The 14,549-nt window shown below is 41.7% G+C and overlaps 1 protein-coding gene across 1 annotated transcript; it reads left to right on the forward strand.

Moving 5' to 3' along the window:
• The first annotated feature begins 348 nt into the window (after nt 1-348).
• Nucleotides 349-14,549, forward strand: aars2 (alanyl-tRNA synthetase 2, mitochondrial (putative)). Its single transcript, XM_018750707.2, has 22 exons — nt 349-603; nt 1,316-1,504; nt 1,842-1,987; nt 3,039-3,230; nt 3,631-3,775; nt 4,004-4,149; nt 4,448-4,556; nt 6,173-6,211; nt 6,298-6,409; nt 6,509-6,636; nt 7,080-7,224; nt 7,673-7,842; nt 8,609-8,722; nt 9,191-9,331; nt 9,611-9,748; nt 9,944-10,047; nt 11,063-11,171; nt 11,670-11,792; nt 12,119-12,229; nt 12,543-12,626; nt 12,709-12,819; nt 13,424-14,549. The coding sequence occupies exons 1-22, from the start codon at nt 349-351 to the stop codon at nt 13,592-13,594; spliced, it is 2,982 nt and encodes a 993-aa protein (XP_018606223.1). The 3' UTR covers nt 13,595-14,549.

Consider the following 14,549-nt stretch of genomic DNA (forward strand, 5'->3'; position numbering starts at 1 on the left):
ACACAGAAGGCTTCTTGAAATAAGTCGTTTACAATTACTGGTGGGAAACAGCACTAATATACTACTTGACGACGTTGTGCAATACAAGCTAGAATTTCCTGCTAAATCTACTCTTATGAATACAAAATTTTGCAGGCAAGATAATAAGATTAATTTGGTAACATTTTTATTCTCAGTCTTTTTTCGACACCACAGATACGAGGATTTTCCGCAGCTTCCCGCACTTCACGGAGCCACAGTGGCTCAGTACGGGGCTACGATTGGTGGCCAGCGACTAATTGGAATACGGCCGCTCATTGGACACAACGGAGCTCGAGCCCACGGTTTCTGCGCATGCTCCAAGCAAGCATGGCCGCTACCGTGTTTCATTTCGGCTTGTGGAGCAACGTGCGCGTGAAAGCGAAGCGTTTGTTTTTCGCAAGCGGCGTTCGCGAGCTCAGGGCATGCCGTTGGCGCGAGGGCTCCACGCTGACGTCCAGCGCAGCGCGTCGCATGTTTATAGAGTTCTTCAAGGAGAGACACGGGCACAGGGTGGTGCCCTCGGCGCCGGTGCGGCCGCGGGGAGACCCGAGCCTGCTGTTCGTTAACGCGGGCATGAACCAGGTGAGCCGAACCAGGGCTCGCAGGTGTGCTGGAACAGAGCTCTCGAATGTTCCAGGTCTGAGAGAGACCACATTGTCGTCGCACATAGTTTCCTTTGTAGAGAGTAATGTATGGAGTAAAGTACTGTTTGTACACTCTCACCCCCTGGCCTGTTTACAAACAAAGTAGTCAAGATACAGTTTGGCCCTTTACTACTTTAGTTTATACAGCTGGGTATGCAGTATTTTTACTGTATATCAATTTAGTACTAAACTTTAAAGTACTGGGCCACCTGGTGTACTGGTAGAGCCGGACCAAGGTCGCGGGTTCGAATCCCCCCTCAGCTGCAAAATACTTACCCTAAAACTGCTGCAGCAAAAAATGACAGAGCTAAGTGGGAACAAAATTGTAAGTAGCTTAACGTTGTAAGTCGCTTTAGAGAAAAGGGTCAGATAATTGGTGTTTGTACTGATGGGCTGAGGACAGGTACAGGGTGTACACCTTTTGGGCTGGGAGTTCTGTGAGAGGTGCTGGAGCACCATGTCCTTGACAAGGACCAACAGTTGTAAAGTGTGTGAGTGAGTGATTTACCGGTGTCTTTGATTTTTTTTTCTTTTTTTTTTTTTTTTTAAAAAAAATTTTTATTTTTAAATGTCCTCTTTACACGGACTGGAGTGTCAGTTGCTCTTCATCCGTTAGAATGTCTGATATGAGCCTGTGGCCTCTCCGCCAGTTCAAGCCCATCTTTTTGGGCACAGTGGACCCTCGCAGTGAGATGGCGCGGTATCGGCGAGTAGTTAACAGCCAGAAGTGTGTTCGTGCTGGAGGCAAACACAACGACCTGGACGACGTGGGCCGCGATGTCTACCATCATACCTTCTTCGAGATGTTGGGAAACTGGTCCTTCGGAGACTACTTTAAGGTGAGGCTGTCAGTTCCCTGAAGTTGCTGTCATTAAGTGTGAAAGGTGCACTTGAACCCAAATGGGAAAATGCTGTAGCTCCTTCTTGGTCAGCATACTTCTAGATTAGTGTTTTTGATATGCATATTTCTGTCTGGTGTTTCTCTCTGGTCTAAGGGAAAAGCAATGTTCTGTAGAGGGGCAAAAGTTTCTGTTGTTTTTCTGTTCTACTCCTCTTAGGCACTTGTCTCCTCTCTTGATGTAAGTAGCTTTGTTGGAGATTTGTGGAGCAGCTGTCTTCATCAAGCTTAGTGTGCTGTCTGCAAATCCTGGGCTGTGTTTCTTTGCACACCTCTAGGAAGAGGCTTGTGCCATGGCTTGGCAGTTGCTCACGGGGTCGTATGGAATCCCACGAGATCGTCTCTACGTGTCCTACTTTGGTGGTGACCGAACGCTGGGGCTTGAAGCAGATGAAGAAACCCGGGAAATCTGGCTGAATATTGGGTGAGTGTTTCTGCACAAACACTTCTCTGAGATAAGTGCAGAAAAATGTGTACGCTTCCAGTTAGTCTTCCATCATCTTACGAAAAAATGCATTCTTTTAGGAGCACTTCAGCCCCTAGGTTAATTTTTTTTGAGGGCTTCAGTTGGAGTAATTTTAGTACTGTAATGCTGATGCATTACTCTGTTAAAAGTAATAATACGTGCACAAGTGGTCACGGGAAGTGGATAAATTACAAATGAACGGAGATAAATTTCTTTATAATAACAGGAGACAAGACAGCTGGTAGCTTAGTGGTTACAGCAACTGCATTTGGACCCAAAGCTTGCAGATTTGAATCCCACCTCCAGCTGTAGTACCCTTGAGCAGAGTGCTTACCCTTAAAATGCTCCAGTAAAATTAACCAAATAATTTTAGATAGATTAATATTGTAAGTTGCTTTGGAGAAAAGCATCAGCTAAATGAATAAATGTAATGTAAATGTAAGACATCAGTCAACTCTTAAAACATGTTTCCTGTTCAATATTTTCAGTGAACACACTTTTCAGAACAGTGCAGCCTGAAAGTCTGTAGCCAGCATGTTCCCAATATTTTCAGCAAATATGTTTATTTCTGCACATTACATCATTATCATACATCTGGTTGATATTGGTGCCATTTTCTTGTGTAAGGAGCAGTCCAAATTTAGCAAAATTACCAATCTTTCTTGGCTTTTATGGAATCTAGAATTTGATTTTTCAATTGTTGATTAGCTCCTTCGTATGTGAGACTTTTTTTTTTTCCCCCTGTTGGCAGCTGACTGTATTGTCCAAGGATGATTAAGCTGCAACTTGTTCTCCAATGCATCCCTGCAGCAAAATTGTTACTTAGATGCATTGTGCTTAACCAGTGCTCTTCTTTTCATGTGCGCATTGCTGTCCAGTTGTTCTTTAACACAGAAATTTTTCCTAAGAAACAAGACTGTTTGCACAATTTATGTGGTTTAAAGACTGTAAATTGAATTGGATCTTTTATTGCACACTAATTCACATTATACAAATTGTGTTGTGACAGGGTTCAGCCTAATCGCATTTTACCCTTTGGAATGAAGGACAATTTTTGGGAGATGGGAGAGACAGGACCCTGTGGTCCCTGCACAGAGATTCACTATGATCACGTTGGAGGTCGGGATGTCGCCCACTTGGTCAACAGTGACAGCTCAGATGTGGTGGAGATCTGGAACCTTGTCTTCATGCAGTACAGTCGGTGAGTAAATGACCCCACAGGGATTCAAGTCCCACGCAGAGTAATTCCTCTCAGCATCATTGGCTATAGATTATAGAGATGTCCATCAGTTTTTTTTATGTTCAGGGAGTGTTTAATAACAGTTTTAAGTTTCTCTTTAAAGAGACTACTTGACATGGCCAAAACATAGTATTCTGTCTGAAAAGGTCATGTTTTTTTTTACTTGCTTGTTTTTGAACTCATAGCCATTTTTGCTCTTAAGATGACTTAAAGGGGGTCTTCTTGCATGTAGGCTCTTCTCTAGTTGTGGGTGTACTTTGCTCAAAGAATAAAAAACTTATCCCTTGACCGTTTTTTTTTTTTTTTTTTTTTCTCTTTCTTTTCTTTTCCTTCTTCTTTGACTCTCCGGCGGGGGCTTCAGTGAAGCTGACGGCAGCCTTCGTGCGCTCCACCAGCACAGTGTGGATACAGGCATGGGGCTGGAGCGCCTGGTGGCTGTGCTTCAGGGGAAACGTTCCAACTACGACACGGACCTCTTTACTCCACTCTTCTCAGCCATCCAACAGGTGTTTCCTCATGCTGTAAATAGAAAGATAGCTTGTAGTAAGGGTGAGATGGTCCTGCTTTTCTGCACTGGAAATTGTTCAGCACCATTCATCAGCAAGTGTAGCTATCAGTGCTGAACTGCATGTATATTGAAGAGCTGGGGCAAGGTGGAGTTAGTTAGGAGTTAGTTTTCTATCCCAGTGAAGAACACTGATTCCATGTGATTGCTCTTGTACCTTTTGCTTCAGCATTTCAGGTGCCCTGAATACCGTGGCCAGACTGGAGTGGCTGACAAGTCAAAGGTGGACATGGCGTACCGTGTCATTGCCGACCATATCCGTGCTCTGACTGTATGCATTGCTGATGGAGTATACCCTGGCATGTCAGGAGCACAGTGAGTCACTGCAGGAACCAACTAAACAACAACTCCATACAGGAGTTGCAGTATAGGGCCTACAATATATTACGTATTATAGGTAGCCAGAGGAGGAAGGCTATTAAAGTTGTTACCGAGGCTGTGGAAAGGGCATGATGGATGGGAAGGTTGTGCCTACTGTGAAATTTGGGTTCCACATACTCACTGTGTCAGTTACCGAAGTCCATATTGATGACGTTGTGGACTATATTGTAAAAAGAGATTTTGCCCAGGAAAGTCTGAATCATAATGCCTATCCCTGTGTTTGTGTCTATAGGCTGGTCCTTAGACACATTCTGAGACGGGCTGTGAGGTTCTCTACTGAGGTGCTAAAGTCGACCCCAGGGTCCCTGTCCAAGCTTGTTCCTACTGTAGTCCATATACTGGTGAGTAGGCCTACTTCCTTAAGAGACAGACATCTGTCAGTGTAGTCTGGAATTGCAAATGATGAGGGGTTGTGTGATGTGCCATATTGTGGGAAATTTTTTTTTGAAGAAATACTCTAGTGGATTTTGAATGAAATATTAATGAGGAGATCTTGACACTGCTGTGGAATTCAAGGACAACAAGCTGCGTGCCTTGGCAGAAGCTTTATCTGAGCGAATTCAAGGATGAGAGAGATTTTTTTTTTTTTTTTTCTTCTGTCTCCCTTTGGGTGTTGATACAGGCTTTTTGTGGAACATGGACTTCAGAAAGTCCACATTTTAGTATAAATATTTAAAATTGTAATATGTTATCCAAAAAGAGAGAGAGATCGAATGAACCTGCTCTCTGAGTTCTACTGTTGGCGATAAAGAATGAAAGGGATATTCTTGTTGATTAAACTGACAGTGCCTTTTTTGTTATGGCTAAAGGAAAGAAACTTGGTCAGCTCAGTGCTCTCTTAGTTTTAGATGCTTTGTTGGGCCAGGATGGGTTTCTTACAGTAATATAATCCCTACTTCTTTAAGAATGTTATTTTAATTGTGACCCATGTCACTGGTGTTCGAGGTCACAAATTTTAGTAGGCAGCCGTGTAGCCTTTCTATAACGTCACTGCATAATTGTTGTTTTACTGTGTCGTGAACAAAAATGGTGGTCTGAAACATGTGGCCCAGTGAAATAGAATGCAAAAAAGAAAAAACAAGGAAACAATATCAGACCCAAGTAAGGAAATGAAAGATACGAATAGAAACCCCTCGAACATACACCTCCCTCTTTGTTTTCCCACCCCACTAAACCTATATATTGCCACGCAGGCAGTGAATACGAGGTGGAAACTGATCCAAGCTACTTCCTATCATCTCCAGTTGCACCAGCACTGCAGAGCACATCTTAAACAATAAAGAAACCGCCATCTAGTAAATTATATACATTAAAATCAATTAAGAGAGTTTCCCAACTTTTCATAAACTTATTTAAATATCTCTCAGTCCACCAAAAGAAGCCAGATATGTGCTCCCCGACTCTGGGCTGTTAAACAGGCAAGTCTTCCCCCTTTCGGAGATCTAAGCCCGGCAATATAAGCAAAACAATGATAAATCTTTTTCAAGGCTAAAGCTGTCAACACAATGCTGAATTCCTGCTGTCTTTATAGGACATCAGCAGTGCCTGGAGGTGACTTTCCCTTAGCTGCTTCTTCAGCTAATTTACTTTTATAAGAATAGGTTTGATGATCTTTGATGTGCTTGGCGTGAGACATAGCAGTACCTTCCAAATATGGGAGGAAGAAAATATCAAAATTATGGGTTTCTAGGATCCAGTCAGAAAATTAAACTGAAATATTTCTTTCAGTCCATGTCATTACCTCAAAGAATCAGAACAATTCTGAGACGGTCAGATGGAAAATATTCGCTGTGCTGTATATAGAAGTTAGCACAATTCACATATGGAATGTCTAAGTATATGTAGGATGCACTTATAGCTACAAGCTCCTTTAGTTAATGTCAATCTGAACTTTTTTCTTTTGGTTTTACAGACTAAGCATCTTTGTGTGACTTTGTCATTAAAAATGTTTTCACAGGGTGACACTTATCCAGAGGTGCTCAAAGAAACTGATAGGGTAAGCCAATTTTATCATTTACAAATTGACAGTACCATATTGTTGTTAATATTTCAGGCTAATTTGTGTAAAATTGCCATTTCCAGATTATGGATATCATCAATGACAATGAAGCCCAGTTCCTGTCCTCTCTGAAACAGGGGCGACGTGTAATTGATAGAACCCTCCAGAACATGAATGGAAGTACTGTATTTCCAGGTGATATAGGGTTGAATAGCCTGTTTTACTTGTATCGAAAGGGTCTGTGTCAAAACCTGTTATTGTTCTGAATACAGCCAACATTTTGTTGTTCATCAGGATCTGTGGCCTGGTCCCTGCATTGCCACCTGGGTTTTCCCCTTGACCTTTTAAGGCTGATGGTGGAGGAGAAGGGTGTGGCTATGGACACTGAGGCACTGGATAGGTTAGCATTGGAAAATAAGAAGGTAGACTTCAGCATCCCCTCCTGACTTGGGACCCACAATGTAAAATATGAAAAAAATAACATTAGGGTTAATTCATCTCTTGCGCAGACAACCTCAGCATAGGTAATTGGTTAAGTTTATCCATAATACACTTGTAATGCACCTCATCCTCGGACCAGATGTGAAGTAAAAGCTTTGTATATATGCACTGTATTTACATTAATTCATTTAGCACTGACACTTTTCTCCAAGGCGATGTACATCTGAGAAAAATACGAGTGCATTACATCAACAGAAAGCAGATCCCCACTGCCGGTACTCTGTACAGCTTGAAAATTCTTTCCATACCATTTCATCCAACAGTCACAAATTCACATTTGGGGTTCAAAATCATTCTTTCTGCAATGTTTTACTTCATAGATGTAGTACATTGAGTGACTTATTGATTTTGCTCTTCCTTTCAGGTGAGGGCTCAAACCCAAGCCTCTGAACATGACAGCTGTGTGGACCTGGATGTGAAAGTCCTTCCTGAGCTCCAAGGATTGGGCATTACTTACACCAATGACTTGCCAAAGTATCAATATAGCCTGGGGCAGGATGGGAGATATGGTAATGATGACTTCGGAATTTACAGCACACTTAATTGTGGCTATATGCATTTAACCAGTGGCACATAACTTCATATTGAGAGCTGTAATTTTTAAGGATTTCTCATGTTCTGAATTGTACTTTCCCTCACATGCACATATGGCCATTTGACTTGGTAATTTGTCGATACTCACTTACCTACTCTGTTGCTGATGTTATGTAAATTTATATCTGGAGCATAAAATAGTGGAGAATAAGTCCTGGTTAAGAACCAGAACTGAAATTGTGAACCTTGGTTTTTAAGTGTTTTCTGTCTTTGCATACTTCTTTGAATAAAAGCATAATTCTGTTGTTTGTGGACAAGTGCTTGCTTGTGTTATGTATGTTTGTGCTCAGTTGTATTCTCCATTAGTGGGTTGTAATTGCTCTTTATAGTCCTTGTATTTTCTCCGCATCTGTCTCCCTGCAGTGTTCCTACCGTGTCACGCTACAATACAGGCATTGATCTGTGGACAGGGACTGGTGCCTGAGGTGGAGAAAGGGCAGAGGTGTGGGGTCATCTTTGACAAGACCTGCTTTTACACTGAACAAGGAGGACAAGACCATGACCAAGGATACTTCACTCAGGAAATTCTACCGGTAACTCTCCATAATTAACGTCTTGCATCTCTTGTTGTTGCTTAGTTGCTAAAATGGCCTAAATAGCATAAAGCCTAGGCTTTTGTGTTTTGTAACTCTCAGCAGTCAGGTGTAAAGTCCCTCCTAATACACTGGAGAGTCTGAAAGCTTTCAGCTCTCATCGGATGGGGTCCTGTAGAAGAACTGCAACAGCTTATGAAAACATGCGCTTCTTTCATACAGCAGGCTCATCATTAATACAGTGGTATTTTTGTCTTAGGTGGTTGGGTTTTCCCTTCCGCGCAAAGCGTTTTTTATTCTGCACTACAGCTGGTATCAGTTGTTTTTGAATACACACATGGTCTCTCAAAAGATTTTTGCCCCTCAGTGGATATTTTGTACTAAAATCTGATGGATTACCCTGAAAATAATGGTGGTTAGTGTACAAGTAGGCTTTGTAGCATTATCAATCAGTGGTCGAGTCGCAGTGGTCTCAAGCTTATCCTGGAAGCGTACGATATGAGGCAGGGTACATCTTGGATGGGATACCAGTACCATTTTTATCTTGTTAACTTGAATTGTTTGGTTTGCTTTCTGCTATTCTTCACTTATCTGAAATAAAGTGGTCATTACAGTCTGGTATGTGCAAATCATGTAGTCCCTTGAATTACCACAGAACAATTACGGTGAAGATTTTGAGAATATGGGTAAAATGTAATATTGTTTGATTCATAGTGCATAAGTTGTAATACTTTGTGTATTGAAGGCTACATTCTAATTCATGTAGGATGTCCTTTTCCCGGTGGAACAAGTGCACCTGGTAGGGGGTTACGTTGTTCATCAGGTGACTGCTACTGAGAGGCTCAAGAGGGGAGACCAGGTCCAGCTCTTCTTGGATGAGGTAGACCTCCTGCAAAAAGAAAGACTATCTGAAAAATAAATGAAATATGCATTGCCTTCTGCCTTCATTAGACAGATCCAGTTGACTTCAGTGACATAGCAGGTAATGCAGCTTCTGAGCTGTGGTGTTGGATCTATACCCAAATCAGGCTATGTCTCTGTGGAGTTTGCATGTTCTCCGTGTGTTTCTGTGGGGTCCTCCTCCCCCACATTCCAATGACATGTGCATATGAGGGGGTAAACCACTTCTGTAACCTCTCGTCCCTCAAACTATGTGAGTGGTCAACAAGACTTCAGTTCAATAGCACTTACTGTAATGTCTTGGAACATTTTGGCAGATATTTGGGATTAGTAAACTATTAGATTGATATCATGTAGTTTTACGCTAACATGTCGGTGTGATTTATCTAGTTTGAAACCCCTTTAAGATAAACCACCATACTTATGTGGGTTTCATTCCTTTTTCTAGGGACAAAGGTTAGCCTGCATGGTGAAACACACAGCCACACATATCCTCAATCACTGCCTTCGACAACTGCTGGGGGATGGGGTGGAGCAGCGGGGCTCCCATGTCTCTGCTGACCACCTGCGCTTTGATTTCAGTGTGAAGGTACATCAGGGCATGCCTGATAATTCCAAAATCAAATTCCAATCATTTTCACATGTATCCTTTATACAGTGCTTATTGAGGACATGAATGTCATTGGTGCCTTATTCAATAAAAACTTTGCTACAAACATAGGTTTCACATGTGGCTTGTCTCTCTCTTTAACACAGGTGGTGACACCTTTCTATTAAATCTGGCAACAGCACTAATTATTACTTAGCCTCTGAATAATTCATTGCCTTTTGTCTTTGTCATCTTCCTGCCCTTCCTTTCTCTTGTTAGAGATCATTAAGTATCCAACAGCTTCAAGAAATTGAGAAAATGATACGAGATATTATAGAAGGAAATGAGCCTGTTTACATAGAGGAGCTACCCCTGAAAGTTGCCAAAGGAATACCGGGACTAAGAACTGTGGATGAGGTGAAACCTTGGTGAACAATCTCCATTAATTAGTTGTTTTTCATTGCACTTTCTTTGGTATTTGTTCAGTTTTCTGTTCAGTTCTATGAGATACTGTGTCAAAGAGAATTGGAGCAGTTTTGTTATCTTTGGTTTTTTTGATTGCTCATGAGTGGTGGAACCATGACCTGATCTGTGAACCTGTCTGCACTGCAGGTGTATCCTGACCCAGCCAGGGTTGTGTCAGTTGGAGTACCTATTGCAGACTTGCTCAAAGGCCACAACAACAAGCCAGCATCTGTTGAGCTCTGCTGTGGAACGTAAGGCAACACCCCCCAGTTAGTGGACACAGTTTGTTCCTGAAATTTGTCCATTGGCAGAATCTGTGTTGGATGAAGAAGCCATTTCCATAATTTATTTTGGGAGAAATGAGAATACCATTCCCTACAACTGAAAAGTCAGCTGAATTTTACCAAAAAAATTACCGCTTCAAATGGCCATACACTAAATAACAGAGTAATAAGCTGCTTTGTAACAATGAACGTTACCTTAATGCATTGGTAGTGTATTGGATAGAGTTGCTGCCTTTGGACTTGGAAGTTGCAAGTTCAAATCCTACCTCCTGCTGTAGTAGTACTTACCTTGCATTGATGGGGCTGTATAAATAATTGCTAGTAGCCTAACATTGTAAGTAGCTTTGGAGATAAGCATCAGCTAAAAGAAAAAATATAAATTGTGGTAACTTGTAACATTATGAATTTATGAGCTTCACTGTAATTGAGTAAGTTAAGACTGCACCTCTGTAATTCTCTACATCATAAAGCAAGACATGAGTCTAACTATATCTTGTACTTTTCCACCTGCTGTACCAGCTCAGGCTCCTTTCCTGCCAGGGACCTAACAGTCATGTCCCAAGAGCAGGTTTCAATTGCCAGGGATTAGTTTGTCTAGATGAAGCTGCTGATGGCAGCTTTCACTCAATGGGTGGTGAGCCCACAAGATGTCCTTCCAAGATGGCCCCATGTGACCATTTCGGGCTTAGCCTGACATGGTTATGTGGGTCACCCAGCTGCCAAGCACTTTAAAAAGCTACAAATGTCAGGCCTTACTGTGTGAACATTGGAATGACACATTGAAGATTACTTTGGAATGTTAAAACTGTGTCTGTAATTAGAGCTAATTAAATGGATAGTGGGACCCTAAATCCAGTGTCTCCTCATAAGTTACTATGATCACGATTTTACTGCTGCGACTTTTAGTCAAGATTTTACATCTGCAGCCTGTGCTAACTGAGTCCAGTGAGGTGACTGAAAGGGTCTTGCTCTGTGGTTTCAGGCACTTGCTAATGACCGGTGAGATCCAGGACTTTGTTGTTGTGTCTGAGCGACAGATTGCGAAGGGAGTAAGCCGCATTGTGGCGGTCACAGGAGCCCAAGCTAAAGAGGTGAGCATAGTGCTGTGCTGCATCCCTTTTTGTCTTTAGTTGCAAGATGAGCGCTTTAACACGCGCACATGGTACGTGCAAACAGTTTTATGGCTTACAATACACTCTTAAGCAGTATCCGTGGTAAAGTTAAAGCAGTTACTTAAGGGTAAAATCATTATCTGTCTAAAATTATAGTAATATAGTAGAGTTTTGATTATCTGGCCTAAACAAGAAAGGCATTGGCCGGATAACAAAAAAATCCAGATAAAACGGGACCACGTTTGGAGTGAGATGTTTAGAGGGGCAAAGATCGCCGCTTGAACAGTTGTAAACTGAATAAGGTTTTCAGTCAAAGGCAAAAAACACAAGGTGAGGTAATTGGCATGGTACAGATATTTTTCCTAAATTTAAATTCTAGTGATGCAATTTTAGACAGGTACTGTGTTCCCAGTGAGTTGTGCCTGTGTTTAGGTCATTGCAGACATGGTGACTGAGGCAGTGTCTTCTGTTGTGCAGGCCAGGGAGGCAGGACGCGTACTAGAATGCGAAGTGGATTCTCTGAGGGTACGGCTGACAGCCGCTAGCCCCTCGCTGCCCGGAATACACAGACTCTCCAAGGAAGCAGGCCTGCTCATAGATGTACGTATCGGCTCTGCTCCCAGAAGCCGATTATGTCCAAAGTCAGTGGTATCATTTCATGCGCTCTTTCTGTGAAAGGTTTGCTGCCTGATGGTGGAATAATTTGCTGTATTAAATTTTACATTTGAAAAATGGTAATTTTCTTGCCTTTTATCTGAGAATCCAGTTACTGATTTCTAGCGTGGTCAAGAGAAATTCTTAACATTTATAATTACATTTCACAATACTATTCACATTTAACAAATTATTCCATGATTGTAAATATTTATGTAATTTTTTTTTTTTTTTTTTTTAAACTTTCTGCTGCTGTGTGCCTTCTACTCCAGGCAGTGGAGAACACAGCCATACCCCAGTGGCAGCGTAGAGAGCTTAGCAACCAGCTTAAATCCCTTCAGAGGAGCAGCAACACAATGATTAGGAAGCTGGAAATTGCTGAGGTACAGTGCCATCACAATAGACCGCCTCACTCAAATGACTCGAGTTCTGTCATGTCATTCTAACACTGGCGTTTTTGTGGATCCTCATTAGTCTTGATCCAATATAATCATTTATTTTTCCCTCCCTAAATTTTATCTTGTTTGACACTCACCTTGTTTTTTGTAATGTTTTTGTTTGTAACTATTGATTGCTCATTTAGTTTTAAATGTGGAATTGTTTTGTAAAACTTTTGTTTGCTAAGTGTCATAGAAGATGAATAATCCTTTTATCAGGTATTTTTCCATGTGACTCGTGTAATTGTTTGACCCCCAGGCTGCCAAGAAAGTCCAGAGCCTGCTGAAGAAACACACCAACAGGAGTCTTGTGGTGGATACTGTGGATACAGACTCAATATCTGTAAGAGCTTCCTGTGACTGTTGCTAGTAGCAATGCAGGCACTGAAGACCACCCAGTTTGTTGTTCTCATCTCTTCTTGCAGGTAGTGATGAAGACGGTGAACCAGTACAGTGATCAGGCTCCTGGGGTTATGGTCATGCTTCTGTCGCACCAGGAGTCGGGGAAAGTCCTTTGTGCCTGCCAGGTGCCCAAGGTATGAGGCTCTCGTGAGTCATGTTGAGCAGGGTTGCTCTATACGAGCCGCTGTGGAAAGCACCGACTTTCGAAGGTTGCATTTTAATAAAACCCTTATCTCACTTTGTGTGACTGCTTTATGAAAATTTGCTTTTAAGGAGCAGGTGAAATTAGTTCAAGTTAGATTCAGAAGCTCCTTGAAACAAACACTGAAAAGAAATTAACATCAGCTATAAAGGAGTGGCAGCTCGGGAACTTAAGATTGTGTTCATCTAATAACCAGAGCTTGTCCTTTGTGAGAATCCTTCTTTATTGATTGAGGTAATATTGTCAGTGCTTGGAAAGTGAAGTGAAATTAAGTGAATTGACTTTAAATCACTTGAATTTAGCGAGTAAGCGTCTGCACTTGGCAAGAACATGGCTCGGTTGTCAAATTGTGGATGTTAGCAGTGAGGGTATTATAATTTTCATTTAAACCATGGTTTATTAAAGACTGGGCCACAGTGATAACTCATGTTCACAATATTCTTCTGCCCTTATTAGGACCCCTCTGATTAAAACAGCTTGGAAGCCATGTTCTCCACTCAGCTCCTGTTTCTCCTCATTCCTCCTTGTGCCTGCAGGGCTTCAGCGCTTTCTCTGCAAATGACTGGGCTCTGGCTGTCTGTGCTCACCTTGGAGGCAATGCTGGGGGTTCCGATACTGTAGCCAAAGGCACCGGATCCGCTGTGGACATTGCAGAGGCCATCCAGTGGGCCAGGAACTTTGCGGAGGGCAGAATGCAGCAACGGTGATGGAGAGCCACCAGCAGCAATAGGCTCCCTGTGATATATGTAAAAATACCATGGTGCCAGTGTGCTCGCTTGTGGCAACCAGCCGTAGCTGCTTGTTTCAATATGTATATTTCTATTTAAATGAATAATACTTGTAAAAAAGAAAAAATGAGGTGTAAATTCTGCTTCCAGGTCTTGATCACCATGGTTTAAATTACTTTATGCTGCTAAATATACAGTTTTTGTTACATTTTTAGACAATTCTATATATGCATTGTATGTGAAGTAATGTAAGAAAGGTAAATATGTGTTCATCCCAAATGTGTGGGCTGAAAAAATGCAGGTGCTAAAAGGGCATGGTGGCACAGCAAGTAACGCTTCTGCGTCATGGCACCTGGGTGGTGCGAGAACATGCGTTTGATCCCCCTTCAGTTTGTGTGACGTTTGCATGTTCTCCCTATTTCTGTATAGGTCTTTTCTGGGTGCTCTGGTTTTCTCATCATTTGAAGGCATGTAGTTCAGTTCTGATGCTAAATGGGCTGTAGTGTGTGAATGGGTGAGTGGTATAAATGCAATACAAAGATGAGAATGTAACACACTTGTTTTGGCCATCAGCCTTCCTCAAGCACTGGGAACATGAATAGAACATGCAAATAACACAGAATAATATCTTAAAAGCTGCATACACCAGTAAAGATGATCGGGCGAACAGTGAGTAAAACAATTTGTTGGACACCGGCATACTTTTTAATTCTTTAGGTGAGACTTCTTTCTACACAAAAATGTTCAACTGTATTCATTCAATTGAAATGTATTTTTTCATTAGTATTTGTCAGCAAAACTAAGAGAACTTTTATTATTAAAAAATGTAAACATTGCTTGTATGCCAATAAATTTGATGAAAACTGTACTTAAAAGTACATAATGCAACTGAAAAAAGGGGTGGTCATATAGTCGTATTTAAGAATGTCCCAAA

The sequence above is a fragment of the Scleropages formosus genome, chromosome 16 (genome assembly GCF_900964775.1).
Source record: "Scleropages formosus chromosome 16, fSclFor1.1, whole genome shotgun sequence".
NCBI lineage: Eukaryota > Metazoa > Chordata > Actinopteri > Osteoglossiformes > Osteoglossidae > Scleropages > Scleropages formosus.